Source organism: Sipha flava, unplaced genomic scaffold, assembly GCF_003268045.1.
Source record: "Sipha flava isolate LNK unplaced genomic scaffold, YSA_version1 274_pilon_pilon, whole genome shotgun sequence".
Lineage (NCBI taxonomy): Eukaryota > Metazoa > Arthropoda > Insecta > Hemiptera > Aphididae > Sipha > Sipha flava.
The window spans coordinates 6837-29975 of record NW_020272939.1 but is presented as its reverse complement, the minus strand read 5'-3'; the positions used below and the strand labels follow the sequence as shown (position 1 = coordinate 29975).

The 23139-nt window shown below is 26.8% G+C and overlaps 3 protein-coding genes across 4 annotated transcripts; 1 reads left to right on the top strand and 2 right to left on the bottom strand.

The window, feature by feature from the left end:
* Positions 1-993: 993 nt before the first annotated feature.
* LOC112685359 (retinol dehydrogenase 11-like) lies at positions 994-7820 on the bottom strand. The gene is made up of 7 exons (XM_025557214.1): positions 7638-7820; positions 5539-5660; positions 3989-4192; positions 3748-3906; positions 3478-3603; positions 3166-3373; positions 994-1248 (listed from the first exon to the last, which is right to left on the bottom strand). The coding sequence occupies exons 2-7, from the start codon at positions 5657-5659 to the stop codon at positions 1122-1124; spliced, it is 945 nt and encodes a 314-aa protein (XP_025412999.1). The 5' UTR covers position 5660; positions 7638-7820; the 3' UTR covers positions 994-1121.
* Positions 4975-23139, top strand: LOC112685358 (blastoderm-specific protein 25D). 2 transcript variants are annotated; one of them, XM_025557212.1, is made up of 18 exons: positions 4975-5247; positions 14618-14898; positions 16674-16828; positions 16892-16964; positions 17030-17339; positions 17410-17673; positions 17739-17879; positions 17969-18131; positions 18209-18325; positions 18629-18759; positions 18844-19036; positions 19132-19728; positions 19893-20021; positions 20086-20268; positions 20333-20476; positions 22295-22427; positions 22791-22891; positions 22957-23082. In XM_025557212.1, exons 2-18 carry the CDS (start codon positions 14646-14648, stop codon positions 23080-23082), a joined length of 3213 nt encoding a protein of 1070 aa, XP_025412997.1. In that variant the 5' UTR covers positions 4975-5247; positions 14618-14645. The 2 variants fall into 2 exon arrangements, with proteins under 2 accessions (XP_025412997.1, XP_025412998.1); XM_025557213.1 differs by lacking the exon at positions 4975-5247 and adding an exon at positions 14146-14319 and having other exon boundaries at positions 22957-23139.
* LOC112685360 (ribosome biogenesis protein NSA2 homolog) lies at positions 12585-14031 on the bottom strand. Its single transcript, XM_025557215.1, has 2 exons — positions 13879-14031; positions 12585-13424 (listed from the first exon to the last, which is right to left on the bottom strand). Exon 2 carries the CDS (start codon positions 13413-13415, stop codon positions 12636-12638), a length of 780 nt encoding a protein of 259 aa, XP_025413000.1. The 5' UTR covers positions 13416-13424; positions 13879-14031; the 3' UTR covers positions 12585-12635.

Sequence of the window (23139 nt, the reverse complement as noted above, 5' to 3'; positions counted from 1 at the left end):
ATTGTCCATGTTCCATTTGAGTTAAATATCTCATTCGACAATTATGTAATATTATTATTAATTATATTGTAGGTGGTCTTATATTTTTATTTAGCAAGTAGGTATCTACTTTTTGAGCAACTTTTAAAACTTGGATTTTTTTATTCATATTCTAAATTATATAATAAACCTAAAAACATCATCTTATAACAAAATATGATTTAAATAAATGTTATTTTATGTGATAATGTGAAAGGTATTGAAAATCTGAACCTCAAACCAGATTTTTAATCAGCTATCAATTCACATTTCAATATGAAATTTTTTAGAATTATAAAAAATATTCTGGTTTATTATACTCGTAATATGACAAAATTACAAACTATAATCACTTCAAACATTTAAAAAAACTATTAAGAGTTGTTTAGTTGTATTTCAAATTATGTAAATGATAATATCACGTTTTGCACTAGTACAAAGTTTGATCCAATACATATAGCATAGGCAATAACACATTTCAGCATGAACTTAACAATACCATATTTTAATATGGCTCAAAATTGTTTCTAAATCGATTTTACTTAAAGAAATAATCGATTTTGTATAATTTTGACCGCAAATTCGATATTGTCGCATTTTTTCATTATAAATCGATGTGTAACTCGATTTTTGAATTTTTGGCAATACCACATTTCAGTTTCACATGTCGAGTACGTACAACAATAGTGAGAAAAATATAGCAACGTCGCAAAATTGCCACGTACATATATCCATTTACATAATGAAAGCATAAGAATATCATAAAGTAAAAAATTGTTCATAATACTTTTAAGTTTTTAAATGTTAAAAAAAAAAATATTACGATCATAAATATAATAAATATTCATCATGTAAAACGAGTAAACGAATTGCAAGCGTTTCGGTAAATAGCAATAAAATATAACATTAAACATACAAATTATTATTAATATTTATCATTTTAAAAATTATTGTAAAATGTCAAGCAACATTTGATTTTAGAAAATAAAAACTATTCAATAGTTTAATATAAAAATAATTTGTATATAATATAAATCTCGAGATTTGCCTTATTCACAATTATGTAGAAATGCACCAGGAACGTAGTTTTAACATTCAGACATTTACAAGTCTGCTTTGAAAGGATTGTACTCAGGATCTAAACGAATAATCTTACAACTGGTGTCCCACAATTCTTGGCTGACTTGTTCGTCTTTGGCTGCAGGATCTGGTTCCATTATTTTACAATCACTGAAAGTACAAAAATTACTCAAATAGATTAAGCAGTCGAGTATAATATTCCAATAATCAACCAGTTTACAGGTATTTAATACTCCAGCTACATATTTTGCATTTTATACTCAATTTATAAGTGCTGGCGTATAGAAAAAAAATGAACATATTCGGATATTTTGTCACGTATAATGCAGTGATGTACTTAGTTTGCATAGACAAACAAATAAAACCAAAAAATAACTTCAGTTCCTGGATGTTTGGAGATAAATCTTAACAAATTCCTTGGTGGGATTAATCCCTAACACTTCCGATATCTGACCGTGCCCGTAAATAAACATGTACACTGTACGGGTGGATCACCAATTCTCGTATACTAAAGAAACTACCAAACAAAGCAGTTATATTTATGACAGTTCTATTTAATGTCTTGTTAAAACTGAGTTACTTTCCGACGGATTGGAAAAAAGCTGAAATAATAATGATTAAAAAAACCGGACAACGATAATACTGGCTTTAAAAACTACAGGCCTATAAGCTTATTATCGTCGGTGTCAAAAATATTCGAGAAAATTATCCACTCCAGACTTATTAGTCTTTTAAACGCAATAGAAGCAATACCTCACTGTCGATTTGGTTTTAAACCAAATCACTCGACGACTTAACAACTTTTTCGTAATACAGAGCACATAAGTAATGGGTTCGAAAAAAAAACACACCGGAGCAGCCTTCCTAGATATAGCTAATGCATTCGATAAGGTGTGACAGCCAGCTTTACAAATTAAAAGGCCTTAATACACTCTTAGTTATCTTTAACATTATAAAATCCTTTCTATATTCGCGCAGTTTCGCCGTCCAAATAGAAGACACAAATTCGGATATCTAACATATTAATGCAGGCGTACCACAAGGATCAAAATTATCCCCAAAACTTATACATATATGACTTCCCACAACGATAAACACGGAAATAGCTCTATACGCGGATGATAGTGTTATATATTCTAGATCTGACAAAGTAGAAAAGGTAATAGATAACATCCAAACTCATCTCCACGAAGTCTAAAAATGGGCACAAAGTTGGAAAATTTCCCTCAACCCTTCGAAAAGCTCAACTGATCTTTTCACTTTACGCAGACCCAAAAACTACAAAACTTTAAAGTTCAACGAACAAAATATAGCTTGATACCTATCACAATATTAAATATCTTGGAATATTATTAAATAAAAAACTCACATAGAATCCTCACATATCTTCCAAAATACAACAAGGATACCAGCGTTTAAAAATATTAAATTCATTGATTAACCGTCAAACTTCATTGAGCTGGAAGTGCTCATTATATTATATAAATAAATAATTTTATAATACAGTCCCAGTCTGGGGCCAATTTGCAACAACTCACATAAACAAAATTCAAGTATTACAATCCAAAGTCCTATGCGTAAAATCAAATGCCCCATAATTTATTCGAAACGATGTTCTGCATTCAGATTTTAAATTACCAACGATTAAAAAATACATTAAAGAACAATCTGTAACCTTCTTCAATAAATTATCAAAAACAAGTGGTTTACAGCATTTTAGGCTTAACACTGGTTCAAACAGTCGTAGACTTCAACATGGCCGTCTTCACGACGCCTTAGATCACGAAACTACAATTGTATTATGTATATTTTGTATATTATTTTTATTTTTTCATATTTTATTACTAACTGTTAATGTTTCGTAATGTAAAAATTGTTACTCTATTCAATACTTAAACACATAGTTCTAACTATATATACTAAACAGTGACCAAATTTAAAAATATCAAAAAAAATGTAATTCTATACACTTAAGTTTAGATGATGATGTCAAGAAAACTTTATAACTATAATAAAATAAAAAAAAACTGCACGGGTGTCAGGTGTATTATTAAGCGATCGACTCACCTATAGTATAATCCGCTCTCGTGGGCGCAGTTATGGTCCAGAGCGCAATACAACGTGGTTTGGACACCTTGCTGGGGTGTTTTGACAACGACTTTAGTAAAGATGTTGTACAACCACGAGGCACCTGGAAATATGGTCTGATCGACGTACCTACTCAAATCAGAGTGAACGACGCCGGGGTTAACCGCGTAGACCGTCACTCCAGTTCCTGCACATTTTAATAATGCAGATATTTGGATATTTATAATATTAAATTATATTATATATATAATATAATATTGAATTTATATACGTTTACGGATTCCCGCGTACCTTTTAAACGTTTGGCCAGTTCCACGGTGAACAAAATATTGGCCAACTTGGACCTGCCGTACGCCCCGCTGGGCGTGTAGTTTTTGTCCAGGTTTATGTCATCGAAATGCATTTTTTTATCACCCCCTATTGAATACACATTAGAAGTTATAACGACAACTTAAATATTCATAACGACACATCGTGTAATTAATTATTAATTTACAAGGTTTGAATCAGTCAAGTTTATAGAGTACTATGATAATGTATACGATAATAATAGTTACGTACACGTGTGAGCCAATGATGTAACGTTGATTATCCTCGCTGGTGTGGATTTCAGAATCCTGGGTAATAAAAGGAGCGTAAACAGAAAATGACCCAAATGATTGGTAGCAAGGTGAAGTTCGATCCCGTTTTCGGACAACGTTTTTGGACACATCATTATACCTGAACGTGAATTGTTTTTAATTATAATTCTATACCATTGATCTAAATGTATTTATAATCAAAACTAACGTTCCTGACTCACCTGCATTGTTCACTAAAATGTCAATGGTTTTTTCCGTGTGCAATATTTCTTTTGCGCATTTCCTCACGGAGGCCAAAAAAGACAATTCCAAATGCTTGAAGACCAACTCGCCGACGTCTTTCTCCTCTTCGGTTTTTTTTTTGATACTATCTATTGCGTTTTGTGTCCTGGACGCACTTCTACATGCCATTATCACCCGAGCACCTTGAACGAAATATATCGTTTGAAGTAATTCGATACGACAATATCCGCATCGCACTTACATGATAAAAATATATTAATTTCAAATTATGTACCTAGGTATAGTTACATTTTCATCGAGTTCAATACCTACAATATTCTCGGTATTCTTTACATATTTTATCACATAAATTTGCAGTCTTAAAGTATCACAAACCAAGAGTTTTTACGATCTTCAAGGTCGTAACTGGAAATCATTTCGAGGGGGGGGGGCGTTGTAAGCTAAAAAATTGTGTTGCTCTAATTTTAATATAATATTGCGTAGGTAACTTAATATAATATTAAATTCATAATATTGTAGTACTAATATTTATTAATTAACATTCAAACATTTTTATTGCTAAATTTAAAAATAAATATTTACTTAATTCCTAAACATTTAAATTGGAAAATTGTTCATTTGAAAAAAACTCTATATTTTTTTGTTTTTCATTTGAAAAACAATTAATAACTTCTTATGTATCTACAACGTTATTCCTATGTACACTAAGTAATGCTAAGCTATTCAATCGGTTTTCCCTAGATACACTTCTTAGGTAATTTTTTATTCTTCTCAGGGTCAAAAAAGTTCATTCCAGTGTTGCTGTAATTACTGGTAAAGTTACTAGAATTTTTAATACAAATTAAATATTTTGAAAAAATTGTTGATTAAAGTTACAATACGCTTCGAATATTAGAATACGCTATAAAAACACAATAATTTTATATTTATTTATTTTATGTAAACTTACAAAATTTATTGAGTATTTTAAACTGAAATAGTTATTTCATCATGAATAATATAACACGAAAAAGTGTCGGAGGGTTTGAACCTTTTTCCCCCTCCTCCGAAACGGCCTTGCGATCGTTGGTTACAATATTATGTGCTTATATTGATGTTATTTGATATTGATCGTTACGTATATAAATACACCGTACAAACCGTACACCGTTTTAAACGCAATCGTTTTGTTATAATTATATGGTGGACAATATCTCCATGATTGCGCGGTCTGTGTTTATGACGGTTATGCAGTTATGTACGTATATATATTTTATTTATATTTATTTTTTTTAGTTGTATAGCGATTAACTTTTATTTTAATTGTTAAGTTATCATAATATTACGTAAATCATTAGTTGACAAAAAAAAAAAAAAAAAAAAAACAGGAAAGAAATCGAATTCAAAAAATCGTGTTTTTATATAATTGCATTATTATGCGTAAGTATCCGCAAAATAATATTATAAAACTGAAAATGTATTTACATGTACAAAAACATTTACTCGTATGCGAAATACTAGCAATACAAAAGTACGTTTACTTTGTTACCTCTCTTGTAGAATTCCATAGCTGTCTCTTTACCGATTCCGGTGTTACTTCCTGTTACGACGACCGTTTTTCCATCGAGTCGAGCATTCGATTGACAACGATTCGGCAATATATATTCCATCCTGAAATGTATTTATTATACAACAACATCAAATATAATGATATACGAGAAACGAAAAAATTATTTTAATATTATCGTATCTGTTATTTAAATACAAATACAAATTTATCAAACGTTTTCCGACAAAAATTATTATCTTGACTGCGATGCGCTCGTATACTACAACTATTATACTATCATACGTCTCATTTTAGTAGGTAGTTCGCGTAATTCGATATTATACCTTTAGGTTTAAAACCGTGGTTATAACTTTTTACCTAGTTAATGTCGATATACCTACTATGAGCTGATATATGAAACCATATTTTGTTACATAACATTAGCATACATACAATAAGTAAATTAAAATTCAAACTTATTCATTTTTATTTTTTATTTCCGTTTATGTTTATGCAAATTTATAATAATATTTTTTCTAATTACACTCATCTATAACTTATAATCATAACATATTTATTTATACGTTTCACACGCATGATACATAGGCTATTTTTAACAGTTAGTATTACATATTTATATTTTATTATTTTTAAATTTATTTTAACTAGCACGGAGCCATTATGATGGTTAACCTAACCATTATGATGGTTTAAACCATGAAGTCATTTGTGGACGCTTTTTCCGTACGTATTGTTAGTTATTGCAATCGAAATTTGAAATAATTAAATTATTATTATTATTACTAATTATTAAATTTTGTTATATATCCTAAATTATTATTTTATTTTTTTTTAAGAAACTAAAATTATTTTTTTCGGAGTAAATTAAATAAAACGTGAGACAAATCAATTAAATTATATTGTTTAAACACTAAGTACTGAAACTTTTTATTTTTTAAATACCCACCTAAATTGTATATTGATCGTTCATAAGCGCTAACAAAATAATATTTGATTCACACGATTCACAAACAGAAAACAAAAATAGGTTTTATTTTCAATGGTAATACCTATTACAAATATAGGACGAGTGTATAATATTTGATACTATGTTATAGTTCATATTTTATCGTTTGATGATATTTATAAATTAATTATGCACGCATCATTTTAATTTTAATAAATCGATAAGCATAAAGTAATAATCCAAACAGAAACAGATCAATAAATAAAATAGTTTATACTTTTTTCAATATACGACAGGGATTATGTTGTAGTGATGGGAACTTAGGTAAAAATATTGTAAATTACTTATTATAATGTAACTACGATGATTGAAAAATATTATTACTGAAAGTTGTACCTATAACTAATAATTATAATAATAAAGTTGATAACCTAAATTTTAAAAGTTAAACATTATTAATACGAAAGCGCGATTATTTTGCACAACAAGTTGAACACAATGCAATATCAATACCGTAGGCGGTTAAATGTTGCAACATAAATGTATTTATTTATAATTTCTCGTTAAACAGAGTACGGTTTATCATTATGGTAAGATTCAGAGCTCATACGATTCACGAATATTATTGTTAAATAGACTCTTATTAATAATAACACCACCAATGGAGATCCATTTTGATGCAGCTGTATACAATGTACTTTTAAGACCAGTAAATATAAGAAGGCATAATATAGTATTGTAAGTGTAACACGCATTTATTGCTACATTACAGACACACTTTACGAACTAATTTCTTCAGCGGTCATTATATATGCCTATATCACTTTATAATAATTCCATCAGTTAATGCGGTCCCATAATATTGAAAATATTGAAAACATACATACCAATAACCATCAAGCCACAGGTATTATGGTACATAAGTCACTTAATTGAAATTTATATGAATAACATCTATGAAAAATAATAAAAACCATTGTGATCCTGTTATATATTTTACTTATCAAATTTATAAACATCATCGGTCTTATAATAGTTTAACAAAACTCTCTACGAAGTAAATATTACATTACAAACCCTATTATTTTTATGTTATTAATTAAACGACTTCTTTATGAAAAACGTAACTTACCTTTTTGGGCTGCGTTAATAGTTACACTACAATGTATTATAATATAATATACAACACACACAGTTACAGTATAAAATGCAATACAGTATGTATGAAGTTATGGTAAATATGCATGTGTACCTTAAATATTAAACTATTCATTTAGCGAATGTGTTTATTTAATGTATGATAAAACAACATAATTTATATCGTTTAACGATAAATGTTTACACTAACGCATGCGCACAGCTGATATCATGACACGGGGAGGATGATTTAATCGTTTTCTACATCATTTTGCGATCGTATGCCTACAGACATTTGTACAAATTATTATTGAATATTACTAACAAGTTACATAACTGTAGAATTAGATAAAAAAATTAAAACTCAGAGTAGTGAATAACAAAAGTTTGATTGGCGTTAGGTGCTGAAAGGTCATTGTATTTCTTTACTAATATATATATATATATATATAAATATATTTGTATGAAATATTTTATTAGATCAAATGTATTATCTCCTCGTTGAGACTTGCCTGCACGTGTTTGTTTACTGATTCTTATCATTTCAATTTTTGTTCGCTACTACTCAATAGTCATATTATTTACGAGCAAATTACACCACCGTTGAATACATCGTTACAACCGAACATTGCACTGATCTTATAGGTAGGTATCCTATGTTGATGCTTGATGATCACATCATTTTTTACGCAATTAATTATGACTAATAACCGATATATTAGTAATATACTAAAATAAACTGTTTTATTTAGGACTCGGAAGTTGTAGGAATTGCATATACTCTCAATTTATAGCAGACCCAGCTATACAAGGGTTTGTTTAAAAATCGAAATCTAATAAAGCATATTTTGCTTATTTGGTTACATTTAGGAAAAAAGTGCTTATTTTGTAGATTTTCATATGTATATTATGTATATTTAATAGTTTAAAAAAAAATGTATTTTTTAATTTTTTAACCTGTGTAAAGTTAAGCCTCTAACCTGACGTTGAAAGAAGTCTTTTTCGATATAAAAATATTCTATTGAATATCGTCGTTATTTGAAATTTAAAATCTTGAGAAAGTATTGGTGGTTCAATGCAATAAATTAACAGGCATTATAAAACATTTATTTTTTCGTATTTAACTTTAGATATTAAGAAAAAATATTTTTAAATTATACTTTCATTTAAATAAGATATTAGAATACCAACTAGTTATACATTTTTTTTCAGTTATTAATAATTTTTGTTTATATTATTAATATATTAATAACATCAGATATAATTTTTTTTTAGAATTCATAATATTTTTTTGCATATTTTAAATTTTTAATGCATATTTTGCCTTTTTAGCTCCTACGATTTACCAGCTCTAGTTATAATTTATGACTTACTAGTGTTTTGTATTATCAAAATACACATAACGCAAAATATTTATTTAACTAAAATCATAAAGATTCACGCATATCATATAATTCTTTCAATGACTAATGAATTAAAGTCATTATTTTGGTTAGGTGTATTATATCAACTCAGAAATAAAAATACATCTTTAATCTATGAACATCAGAGACAATTTTTTTAATACCACTATTAACAATATAATGTAAAATTTAATATATAAATAATAAAAAGTGTTTAAGATATTGAGATGCAGTCAATGGCGGATTTAAGAGCAGGCTAAATACACGGTTTTTTTTAGGAGCAATTTTTTTTTAAGCGCGACTTTTTTAAGTATTTATTATCTATTACTACTAATAGTAGTACAGTTAGTAATTAATTATTAATTACTATTATTTATTTATTAGTAACTTATCTGTACATATTATTAGGAACATCCGAATATGGATATTTTCTAATTAAAAGATAATTTTCTATTTTAAAGATAATTTATTTTGTTTTTGATAAAAAAAATTGTTGACAATTTGAAGAAAAGTATTCAGATCGAATATTATTGGTTTCTTAGTAGTGTGAAGTGGGGGAGGGGTGCCAGAGTGATTTAGCCTGTTGGAGCCAAAACAAATCTGTCACTGGATGCAGTTGTTATCCTGTAACTATGTAATCACATGGTAATATAAGAAATAATTGAAAATGTAGATTAGTTTACAAATTGGATGAATTATAAGATACATAATATAAAGGCTGGAAAATATACTACTATGCATCAATAATTGAGAAATACGCAATGGTTGTCGAAGTTTAAGTTAGTTTATATAGATTAATAGTTTAAGACTTATCCTCTCAACTAGAAAATATTATTCATATTTTTCGTATAAAATAATTTAATTTTAATTTCTCATGGAGTATATTGTCATATAATTGTAGTATACCTACTATAATAAATACCGAGCTTTTTTTCATCACCTACTTGTCTCCGTTCTTTATATTTTGCTCTTTTATATCCATTTTAGAATATGGGGTTGTCGTTTAGTACCCATACCTTGCTAAGGATTAGCTGCGCCTCAAGCGAGTTTAGCATAAATTCCTTTCTTACGCTGCATTTATACTTAAATTACCAAATCCTAATCATATATGATTTTTGTAGTTTTAGTAATTAAACCTACTCTAATATTGGCAATTTTCTAAGTATACCCTCTCTGTCATCCACGCCGCAATCATATTGATTTACAGTTCATTCATGCTCTTCTTGACAACAGTGGCGTATTTACGGGGGGGGATATGGGGGATAGATCCCCCCCCTTGACCTTTTTTTTTTTTCCTAGGTAGCTATAAGTTGTCTCATTTTCTCTAAATTCTTAATATGATATTACTTTCAAGCATGAATGTTTTCTGTTTTCTAAATGTTCTAGTCGTGGTAATTGTACCGCTCTGATAGTCTGATATACTAATCGCCACTAATCGTTTATCGTTGGCGGCATGTACGACTATCAGGCAACAAAAACTATACCTATATTATGGTGTACTGTATTTTGTACGTTTCTGCGAATTATTTTTCATGCAAGAGTGTTTATAATAAACCCGATGAGCAATCGGTAAACAAAACGACCATGAAGACCGTGGATTAACTATAGGGCGGCCGGGCGGATTTATTTTTAGAAAATTTGTTACTAGTAGATTTATGGCTAATGTATAGCTATATATATATATATTTTATCGTATGATATCGTGATTCGTTAAAAGTAGATATGTACGGTCGTTGGACGTTGACGGATAGCGACGCCGCGCCATTCCGAGTACTGACTTACTGCCGAATTGACTATTGTTCAACTTTATTTTTTGCGTCTTGTAAGTTGTAACTGTGAAGTTTTAAGACAATATGAGTAATACTCAAAAACAAAAAAAAACTTTATTTTCTTATTTTAGTACAAATAAAAAAATTTGTTTGGATGAGGTAATTATAAAGATTAATTCTTATTTTGCCTTGATCCACACTAACCTCAATAGGTAACAAGTTAGGGGATTTTAAAAATGTATATTATGTACGAATTTATGGGTGTTAGGATGTATTATTATATATTTCATCCCCCCCCTAGCAAAATTCCTAAATACGCCACTGCTTGACAACTCTATCGACTCACCTGACCTTCTATCGAAAATCCAATTTAAAGTCTCCTCTCACAATGTTTGAAATCAAGCCTTATGGGTAAGTATAAATAAATCTATATAATTCCCGGAGACCAAATGTCCTATGTTAATTATAGACGGGGTTGAAACGTCCGTGGACTTGTTTTTTTGACGGGAACGAAACGGCAGAGGCGAAACGCCCGCGAATTCAACTAAACACTCCACTCCCTCTGAAATCCAGTATTTAATTAAAAAACTACGCCTAAATAAATCTCTAGGTCAAAATTTTATAACCAACTTAATCAATAAACATCTACCCAAAAAACTATATTGTTTCTAACACTGCTATAAAATACTATAATCAGACTATCCTATTTTCTTGACTACTGGAAACATTTTGTAATAATACTCGTTCATAAGTCTGGAAAACCAACGGAAATTACTCCTTCATTAAGACCAATTAGCCTATTGCCCTCTTTTTTTAAAAATCCTCAAAAAAAAAAAACTAAAAAAATTAACCCATTCATTAACAACAAAAGAATTCTAACAAAATACTTAATTTGGTTTTAGAAATAAACACCACTCTCTTCATTAAATTTATAGAATATTTGATATAATAGCCTTTCTTAGAATAAAAAGAGTACTGCACAGGTATATTTATAGACGTGGCTCAAGTGTTTGATTGAGACTGGCATTTGTAATTTCTTTGAGTTGTATCTGAAGTCTTGAATATCCATTTTTAAGATGTTGGCTTATCATAGAAATAGTGAAATGTCAAAAATCAACTGTCATCATTAACATTGAATTATTACATTCTATTAGATTCTCTATATATATTTAAGAATTAACATAAAACTTATATTCTTAAGAAATGGTTATTTCATATAATTAATGTTTCAATATGAAGTTTGTTTATACTACTATTTTGATATTCAATTATTTACTATCTATTGAATATAAAATATAATTCAATATTTAATCTATTAATAATCATTTATAATTATCAAAATCCTAAAAGTAAATTAGTTTTATCAAAACTCGTTTTGTTTTTTTTTTAAAAAAAAACAAGTATATTTAATTAAATTTATAACAACTCAAGTCCAATTTAAACCATTTGTATTTGAGCTTTAGTATATTAGTCTATTTGAAGATAAATTAAAAATATTAAATATAATATTATATTCAATAAATAATACTATTTATTAAATTATAAATAATAAACTAAGTGTTACATGGATAAAATAAAACAAAAAACCATATTTCAACAAAATTTTGATTAATATTTGTTAATTTACACTATTGACTCTCAAACACAATACCAATACATGAATATCTGAATTATTTTAAGAAACATAACTTTTGTAGTAGTTAATATATTATATAATTTTTAAAAATAATATATATTACACTAGGTATATGAAAAAAAAAAAATCAAAAATAATAATAAAATTTATATTTTATTAAAAAAAATAAAAATAAAGATACAAACTTAAACCAAAAGTACAGCGTTAATACAACCGTCATTTTCTGGATTGTTAGTAACCTGTGCATATTTTCCCCAAACAACTTTACCAGACTGTGTTACTAGACCTAATTCACTAATGTTTACTTCTATTACAGTACCTTTAGTTATAACACCCAAATTTGTATACATTGGAGAATTAGGATTTTTTTTTACACCAATAATAGGTAGATAGAAAGTAGCTTTCAATTCTGGATGAGTAACATGAGCTTTATTGAAACGTAAAGCCATAGGTCTAATAAACCTTTCAAACTTAGGTGGTTTACGTGTAAATCCTTCACCAACATAACACACTTTTGTGACCATCCTCTTCCATCCTTTTCTTTTGGATTTGCCTGTTCTAAATACCTTGAATACCTCCGAGTCTCCTTGCGCACGCACCTTAGGTATAGGTACATCCCACTTGCCAGCTTTTTCCTTACGTTTCTGTTTAATCATGTTGGAGAGGACTTTGGCACTTGACTGAACATCTCTGTCAAGTAAATAAACTGGAAGTGCTCCTTCCTTAGGTTTTTCTTCTTTCTTTTTCTGTAATTTTTCTTCATGTTCCTTGATCTTTTTCTTCATTTGAATCTTCTCATTACGACGTTCCTTGTTATAGAGTTTAGCTTTTAGACCACGAAGTCGTTTTGCCTTGTCAGAACGTAGATGAGGCTCTCGGGCTTCCTTCTTACGCATGCGCTGTTCATAATCTAACCGGCGACCGTATAATTTACGGTGCCTCTCCATATACTCGTTCTGTGGCATGATTGATTTTTCTAAAAAATAAAGTAAGTATATAAACCAAAGATGGGAAACAAGCTTTTAAACTTATTATAATCTAATGACCAAAAAAATCAATTGAATAGGACCCAACATAAATCCTTTATTAAAAATTAAATATATAAAGTACCCAATAAAACTAAAAAATATTTCTATACAGAAATAGATGTATTAAAATAGGATTATGACTTTTCCATTCCATTATCACATCTTATCATTTATCAAAAATAATTTTATACTAATAGTTTTAATATCTTTATTAATAAACGTTTCAAAATTTAAAGCAAAACCAATATCTACAGATTGACTGTTTGATAATTAAATTTTTAATACTAAAAATATATTCTATATCAAAATGTATTATTAATTATTTACTGAAACATAATCAATACGCAATACAGTATACATCAGAAGTTGTACAAAACGTTAAGAATAATTATAGATGTACTTTGTTGTGTTACGGCTTATGAGGAATAATAAAAACTGTTCACAATTCAATAAAAATAAACATTGAGCAAAAATTGACAGTTGGATTAGTTTGTTTTTCTTCTAAATTGTATTTTCAATATTTTTTAATGTTTATTATTTTCAAAAGGAGATAACCTCAAATAAACTCATGAGGTCGGTGAGATTTTACTAGATACTATACGACCTCCATGTATTTGGTAAAATGATAAAGTCGTGTGGCACAGAATAAATACATTTTATTACTAATTTTTAGCGAAACACTGATAAAAGCAATTACTAATTTCAATATTGTGTTCTTTGGGGATACAAATGTTTTCTATTCGTAATCAATTCGTTTCATTATTAAACGTTTCATTCGTCCGTCATAACTAATTTTGCAATTTTAGACAACCTCTGTAATATCATATGTTTGTAAAATTCGGTGAGTAATATTTTTAATAATAAATAAAATTCAAATCAAAAGTGAAAATGATTGACATATTATCATAGCTGTCCTGAAAATGGAAAAAATTATACCAATAACGTTCAATATGTTCACATTTCAATACCGTGACCAAAAACATCTTGAATTTTGATTATCTTAATTTAAATACCATTTATCTATTTTTTTTTTTTACCTTAAAAGTGTATCATTTACAATTTATTTTTATTTTTGCTGTGTAGTATATATTATTAATTTTTCTAACGTTAACTTTAATATTGTTTTATTGTTTCAATAGATACTGGTGATGATTTTTACATGCAGTCATGGAAGAACCATATGAAAAAGAATTGTATAATATTTTTAAAAGTTTTGAAAGTGATGAAAATGATGAGTTGGACCATAAAGGAGTAAATGCTCTTTGTGATACACTACAATTGGATTTTGGCCAACGTAAACAATTATGGTCGTTCTTGGATCAGAATTCAACTGTTTCTTTTGAACAATTTCGAGATGCTTTGATTTGTTTGGCCAATAATGGTTTAAAAGAAGAAATTTATTCTAGAGATATTTCCCCGGGTAAGAATTTTCAAGTATTTTTTTTTTATTTTATCGATCAATTTAACAATTGCTTTCTAAAATGGACATACAGGATACATATTATATGAAATTGTTGTCAAATATTCTGTTTTTTGGTACTACTTGACCTTGTTTTCTTTACTCCTTTCACCTACCTTTTATTATGTATGTTATATAGATAAGCCTATTATATTATTTTATCATCATAAGCTATTATTGACATGTTATGAATATTTACTAACTAAACTTACAGCAATAGCTTAATTGTGTATAAACTGATGTGTACTGATTGATACATTCTTAAAATATTAAGTCTTGTCGATCTGATAAGTTAATAATTTATGATTAGAATTTATTAAATGATAATTTTAATAATATTAAATTGTTAGGTAAATATACTTTCAATTAGGAAAATGTTTTTATTATTTTTTATATCTATGTAATTATTCCCTCCATTCACTGAAAGATAAAAAAAAAACAGTGAAGTAAAAACTGGAATAATATTTATGTTTTTAAATGAATTTTATTTACCTGAAAACAATTTATGATAAGTTAAAATTTCTCAAAATACTTAATAACTTCTTATGAATTTTAAAATATAGAATATTAAATGTACTTATTATATATAGTGTATAGTACTGAATGTTGATTCATTTTTTTAATGTGAATTTTACCATATTAATTTAATTATAAATTAAGTTTTATAATTATAGACATTAATTTTTAAGCTGTTTAGTAATTATTCAGTTAATTAACATTATTAAAAATAATTAGATGACTTAAAATTATTTCTCTGTCTATGAATAATATACAATACATTATTTTACATATAATATAGAAAATAGTTTTTTTTTGTTGAGTAAATAATAATAATGAAAAACTAATGTTTATTTATTTTAATATCTTCGCCCTAAAAAAAATGTTAACTCAAATAGAAATGATCAAATTATTGATTCTACTTTTCTTGTTTTTAGTGTGAACTTAAAAATATTTTTATATATCAAAATAATAATTTAATAAATTATGTATAATATAACAAAATAAATAAGTTGTGTAAATAATAAACCTATTTTATATTGATAATAAATTATCAAAGCATTTAAAATAAATTTAAATTATAGTTTAATTATTATTTATATAAAACAAAACATAAAATTGTAAAACATTGTCATTATTTATCAACAATGAAAAATATTATGTTAATTTAGCAACTTACAATTAATCAACAATACCTAAAATCATATTAAAAAATTATAACTGAAGCTCCTAAAAAATGATAAAACAAATAACTTTTAAAGGAACTAGTATAATCAGTATTAAAAGTACAGTGAATGGGAGATATTATATACATAAATATACATTTACATATACCTATTAAATTAACCAAGATATAAACTTGAATTTTAATGCGGAAATTTAAAAAGTTAATTAATCAGTTATTTTGAAATTTACAAATTAAAATTATGCTTATAATAATGAAAAATATAGGTTCTTATTTTTTGTCGATTAATTTATACTATTTCAATTCAATAATCTTAATTTTAACATTAAAAATTTTAGATAAAGTATAAATAACTTGAAAATCAATAATTTATGTCATTAATCATAAGTTAGATATATATCATGACAATAGTGAAAGGTTATTCAATTTCAATAATCTGATTGTGAAGGACGTTAACATAACATTGTGTGACCTTAATAAACAAATCATTATCTCATTAATGTTTGATTTTATATAGTTCTTAAATAGTTAAATATTTTTTCTTACATTACAGTTAGGGAAATATCACCTAAGTATGTTTTTGGTGAAAAAAAATATGGCCGTCGAACAAAGCCTCGAGACGATAGTTTTACTCTAAATCAATCAGAAATTACTCAAGATTTAAATAGTAGCTTACCGTTATCTCCTCGAAAACTAGAATATGTCAATGTAAGTTTCTTGTATATTATTTAGTTCAACGTTTTAATGATATTGATAATTATTTAATTACAGGTACATTCAGATATAAAACCTGATGATGAAACACTAAATAAAAACCTATTATCACAATGTGATGACAAACATGGTAAGTTTATAAAAATAAACTTTTACTTAGTTATTTTTTATTAAAAAATAAATGATGGTTTTTAGATTTATTAAGAGAACGGTTGATTATGGATAAACACAATTTAAGTTTAGTCTGTGAAAACATGGGTATCACATCCAATGGACTTGTATCAAAACCTCAACTAATCAGTATAATCCAACACTTTGACTGTAATGAAAAATTATTTGAGAAGATCAATGAAAAATATTCTAATGATAATATAACAATTAAAGAAGTTTTGGAATTAATTAGCAGTCTTGATTTCCGGTCTGTTTCACCAAATTCTGAAACATCAACTTCTGGAATTTCATCAACGTCATATTATCATAGAGAAGATAATTCACCAAATTCAATGTAATCGTCATTCATAACTAAATACCATAACTTTAATTTATATTTAACTATATTTAATGATTTTTATTAGGGTGGTAAATGTTTGCACTCTTATTGAATTATGGGAAAGTAGTGGTATACCTGAATCAGTTAACTTGTTACAAGAACTAGGGATTGACACTTCTTTAGATACAGTATATGTACCTGATCTAGTAACTATTGTGAACAACCAACTCAATAAAGTACGAAATAACTTTGTTGACTCATCATTACCAGAATATGATTTGATTAACTCACCATTTATTTTACTTAAAGCTTTAAGTTCATTAAATGAATATCAAGTAAAATGGCTAAAGTAAGAAAAATAATATTAATGTATGTATATTAAATTTTTTGTAATTTTAATTTGTTTGATTATAGAATGATTATTGAACAGATGAACTGTGAGAGAGAGAAATTAAAGGATGATGTTGATACTGCTAATAATAGAGCAGCAATGCTTGCGCAAGAAGTTGATGAAAATCATATGCGACTAGAAAAATCATCAGCTGATAAAATTGCGTAAGGGTTCTACATTAAATTATTTTTTAAGATTTCAAAAAATTAAATGTATTATGATTAGATAATCTAATTAAGTAATTTTATTTAAGTGCTCTAGAACACAAACATCATGAAGAACGGAAAACACTTATTGATCAATGGGATTCAGAAAAAGACCAATTGTTGAATCAAAATATTTTGCTCAAAGATAAATTACAGCAAGTACAAGATTATGAAAATGAATTACAATCTGAACTCTTTAAAAACAAAAAAGTATGTTTAGTATTAATACTTAATTGCAATTTAATTAATTTATAATTTATTAATAAACAATTTTTTTTTTTTTTTAACAACTGAGTCTATTAGAAAATGAAAATACACGATTGAATGAACAATTAGAAGAAATAAAAGAAAAAAATGTGTGCTTAGAAATTCAAGTTCAAGAAATTCCACAGTTAAAATTGAAGGTAAACATGATTATTTTATTAATGAAAATTAAATATATATTAATTTTGATTTTCTCTGAATATTGTTAAACAAATTAGTGATAGTATGAACAAACTGTTCTATAGTTAATTGTAATAAAAAAAATCTCATGCTATATCACTGATAACAAACATTATTTTTAGTTTTATCAAATAGTTTAAAAATCAAAATATAATTTTATTTTCAATTTTATATTAATTTTTTTCATATATTTATTTAATTTAATGTAAATCAGAATTGAAATTTAAATATATAATTATATTATGATTTTCAATGAATCATAGACATTGGAATTGGAATCAAATAATGAGCAAATTTTAGATCTCGTGGAAAAAATTGATACTTTAAAAAATGATAACAAATTTCTCAGAGATCAAAATGATGAACTAGTTATTGAACTTGAAGCAACTAAAAGGTATATTATACAATAATAGTATTTTTGACACTTATAAAATGTTTTATTTATGCTATTATTTTTCTTTTCTTTTTATACTTTTAGAATTGAAAATTTGGAAGCTGATAGGTCATTTGAAACTAATGTCAGGAATTTTTTGGCTGAAGAAAATAGTCCCAACTGTTTTGGCAAAGTGAAAGAATTTCCTATTGAGTCCTCTTTGGAGGTTGGAGAGAATGATAGTACAAATACTTCTGAAACATATACCATTGAATCTGACTTTGAAACATGGAATAAAGTAAGTAAAATAATATATCTTAGGTTATTCTTAATAATGACGTATACAACTATAAATTATTTATATTTTATATTTATTTTGATTGTATTTGATAGTGTGAAAATATGGGAGAATCAGATAAAAAGTGTTCTCAGTCTTCAATGCTTGTTACTAGTATAAAAACAACACTATCATCCCAGACACAAATTGATTCTTCTCATTTAGATGAATTGATTGACTATTTGGAATATTTGAAACATACTCCTCAAGTCATTAATTCGATACAAGTTAACAAAAATAAGTTACTATTACAAGAGTCTCTAGATAGTTTTGCGACTTCATCGCCTTTAAATAAATATCCAACAAGAAGGTCATTAAATAAGCAATTTGAGAGTTCATTAGAAATGGAATTTATGGATACTACTTTGATGGAAGTGACAAATGGTAGTGTAGAACAATTGAAACAAATGTTCAACCAGTGTAAATCAGATAATCATGAACTGTATGAAAAATGTGAAAAAATTGAGAAAGATTGGGAATCTAGATATAATGAGATATGCAATGTAGCAGACAAAGCTTTAGACGAAGCTAAACGGTTGAAAGATGAATGCACTGATCTGGAAAATGGTATCGATGCATTACGTAATGAATACTTTGAATGTGAAGAATATTGGTCACAAAAATTGGATGAAGAACGTAAATTAAATGAATTAGTAAGTGTTATTCATTTTTAGATGATATTTAAAGATCATTAATTCTGATTATATGTTATATAAATGGAATAAATATTTATCATTCGGTTATAATTAATCAATAGTACCATAATTATATTATCATTAAATTGTTATTATTTCATTTTTTTTTTTTTTTTAAATAGGAGAAGAAAGTAAGTGAAGAAAAATTGAATGATCTAGAAGCAAAGATCAAAGAATATAGTGAAATGATGGAGTCAACCACTGTTAAAAGATTACCTCCAATTGATGAAAATGCTGAACTTGAAGAACAAGTAATTTTATTATTCCAAAATATTTTAAATTAAATAATATTATTTAATCTTTATTTCTCTACAGATAAACTGTATTCAACAAGAATTTTCAAGTTATCGTGTTAAAATAGAAGAAGAAATGCAAAAGATTAAGAATGAAAATGATAAATTAAAATCTCAAATCATCTTACCGGTTGAAAAAATAGATCGTGAAGTACCAAATTGTCAATTTAAGGAACCATGTGAAAAATGTTATGAAAATGCAAAAGTATGCATTATTTTCATAATCTTGTGTTTATTTATTTTAACTTTATATTTTATTTATTGTTTAGGTGTACAGTGATTTAAAAAATAAAATGTTTGACTTAAGAAAAAATCGTGAAAAATTAGGTGTGGAATGCCGTAATTTGTTGCAACGAAGGAGTACACTTAAAAATGAAATATTACAACTACAAGAATATCTAAATGTACTTTCAGTAAGTACTTTAATATAAAAATATATTCATTGAGTTTGAAGTAATTAAATAATGATACAATTTGGATATATTTGGTATAAAATTTAATGTTATTCAAAAATGGTTTTCTTTTAAATTAATATTCTATTTAACTACTTAATTAACTGCAAAAATTATTTTAATGCTAAGATTGTAATACTTCAGTCTAGATTATTAGTATACACTATCTTATATAAAATACTTTGACTCTTTGTTTTCTCTCAGCCTTTGAAACAACAATCTTTTCTTCTTTCTCTCCTTCACCTTTCTCCCAACTATTTGGGGTCAGATATCGTTGTCCTAAACCTCCACTCATTTTGATTTTCTACATCCCTTACACATACACCACCACAGCCCTCATATCATTCTCAATTGTTTCCAACCATCTCTTTTTTGGTGTTCCTCTTCCTCTTTTTCTTTATGTTCATTATAATAACTTACTGCATTTGTTTTCTTTTATCACATCACATGCCCAAATCATATCAATCTATTTTCTCTCATCTTATCCACTATCTGAGCTACACTAGTACTACCTCTTACATATTTGTTCCTCATTCTACTTTCTCTTGTCACTCCATTCATCCATCTAAGCATTCTCATTTTCCCAACACCCATACTCTGTTTTATTCTTCTATCAACCGCCCAACACTCCGAATTATATAGCATAGTTGAATAGGTGTAACTTGAAAATTTATTAAGGGGGGGGGGGGGCAAATATATAATTACATATCTAACAAAAAGGGTGTCCGAAGCTAAGTGCCGCTTTACTACCTAACATATTACTAACCTAACGTATAATTATATATAATTATTCATTTTCTAACATATGTTAGATAAGCTAACATTTAAAATTAAGATTTAAAAAAAAAAATTGTATAGTAATAGCTATAACCAGCTGTTTTGTAATTATTTTAAAACAGAGTGTGTTAAATATCAGAGGGAGCACTGCCTCTCCTAATTTATTCTAGGGGTGGGACAATTGCCCCCCCCCAGTTTACGCCTACATATAATTAGTATCGTTAGACTCCTGTAAAATTTAACTTTCAAGCTCATTGAAATTCTCTTATCATATAAATTCTTTTGTGTATCATCCGACACTCCAAACTATATAACGTAGTTGGTTTTGCTACACTCCTGTAAAATACTTTTCAGCCTCATTGGAATTCTCTTATTACATAAAATGCCATACGCTTCTATTTCATCCAACCGCACTTAATCCTATGTTTCACATCCATGCCAACAAAAATCTTTTAGTTAATTAATTATAATTACTAAATTAAATTGATTTTCTCTATAAAACCTTAGCTCAATGTAAATTTTATAATTGTAACACAAAATTACATTTTATATACTTCTTAGTACACTATGAAGTAATTACATATTTTACAAACTATTTAATCTAATTTTAAATACAATATTGAATATAATTTAAATTAATTTATAAATCAATTAGAATTAAAATTATAATCTATTATTAATTTAAAATTAATCAAAAATTTAAAGTATACCAAATTAAATTATTTTGTAAGGAATAAATTAAACTCATTATTTCAAATATAATTATTATAATAGATTATATTACTCTTAATTTTTCATCAAATAACAATATAATGTCAATACATCAAATAGTTTTAATGAAGAAAAATTATGCTAAATTAAGTTAATGTTGGAGTTAAAGAAAATAACTATTTATTATGATTTATGGTTTAATTATTTTGAGTTTATAGCTGATATGAAATAAATGGATTAGTTATATTTTTATTTGTGCGAATATAAATTTATTGAATATTTATATTGCAGAACACCCACAAAGAATTATTTGTGCGGAAAGAAATGAATCAAGCAAACCAGATGTCTGTAGATACCAGGAAATGCAAAGAACTTGAGCAGAAGCTTCATGATGAACAGGCCAGACATCAAAAGTTAACCAATGGTTGGTATAGTTTAATGTTTTATTAATTTTACTCCTTAAGTAAAATAAAACTTACAATGGTTGGGTCACAATGTCTTGTAAACATTTTCCTGATGTTAATGTAATTTTGCTTACAATATCATTTTGTAGATTATATTATCATTAATTGAAAAATTTTTAGTTAATTAAATTAAATGATTTAATTACATTTTAATACATATTCATACATTTTTTTTTATAATTTAATCTATCAATTCGTACAAAAATAATGTTATTAATATAAAATATTACTAAAATTCAAGAATTTATGATCATTTTTCATCACTTATGAATATAATCATGTTTTAATTTAAATTTAATTGTATATGATTATTTTTTGTATAGCCATATGGAATGAACATCAAACAAAAATAGATGTGGCTCACAAGTTATTGCGTACAGCCCAAGATAAGCTTGAAGAACAAATTAAAATGAGACATGAACAAGTAAATGTCATCTGATCTTAATAATTGGTAGTTCATTGCAATGCTTATCTAATATAATTTTTCAGAATAAACAACTCATGAGCGCTGATATGATTGTTAAAGATTTATTCATCGAAAACGCCAAACTTGTGTCTATAATTCATAACCTCCAAACTCAAATTGATCGCTCGTCAAATTATAATTCAATGTAAATGGAATTGTAATGTACTACTATTTTAATTATTTTTTACGTTTTTCCCCCTCTATAT

Excerpts from the sequence above, each read along its gene's own strand:
- LOC112685359 (XM_025557214.1), bottom strand. The coding sequence starts at position 5,659 with ATGGAATATATATTGCCGAATCGTTGTCAATCGAATGCTCGACTCGAT. Across the intron at positions 3,907-3,988 it reads CATTTTAGTGAACAATGCAG|GTATAATGATGTGTCCAAAA; the intron begins GTGAGTCAGGAA and ends ATTCACGTTCAG. Across the intron at positions 3,374-3,477 it reads ACTGGCCAAACGTTTAAAAG|GAACTGGAGTGACGGTCTAC; the intron begins GTACGCGGGAAT and ends TAAAATGTGCAG.
- LOC112685360 (XM_025557215.1), bottom strand. The coding sequence starts at position 13,415 with ATGCCACAGAACGAGTATATGGAGAGGCACCGTAAATTATACGGTCGC.
- LOC112685358 (XM_025557213.1), top strand. The coding sequence starts at position 14,646 with ATGGAAGAACCATATGAAAAAGAATTGTATAATATTTTTAAAAGTTTT. Across the intron at positions 17,674-17,738 it reads TATCAAGTAAAATGGCTAAA|AATGATTATTGAACAGATGA; the intron begins GTAAGAAAAATA and ends GTTTGATTATAG. Across the intron at positions 20,269-20,332 it reads AATGTTATGAAAATGCAAAA|GTGTACAGTGATTTAAAAAA; the intron begins GTATGCATTATT and ends TTTATTGTTTAG.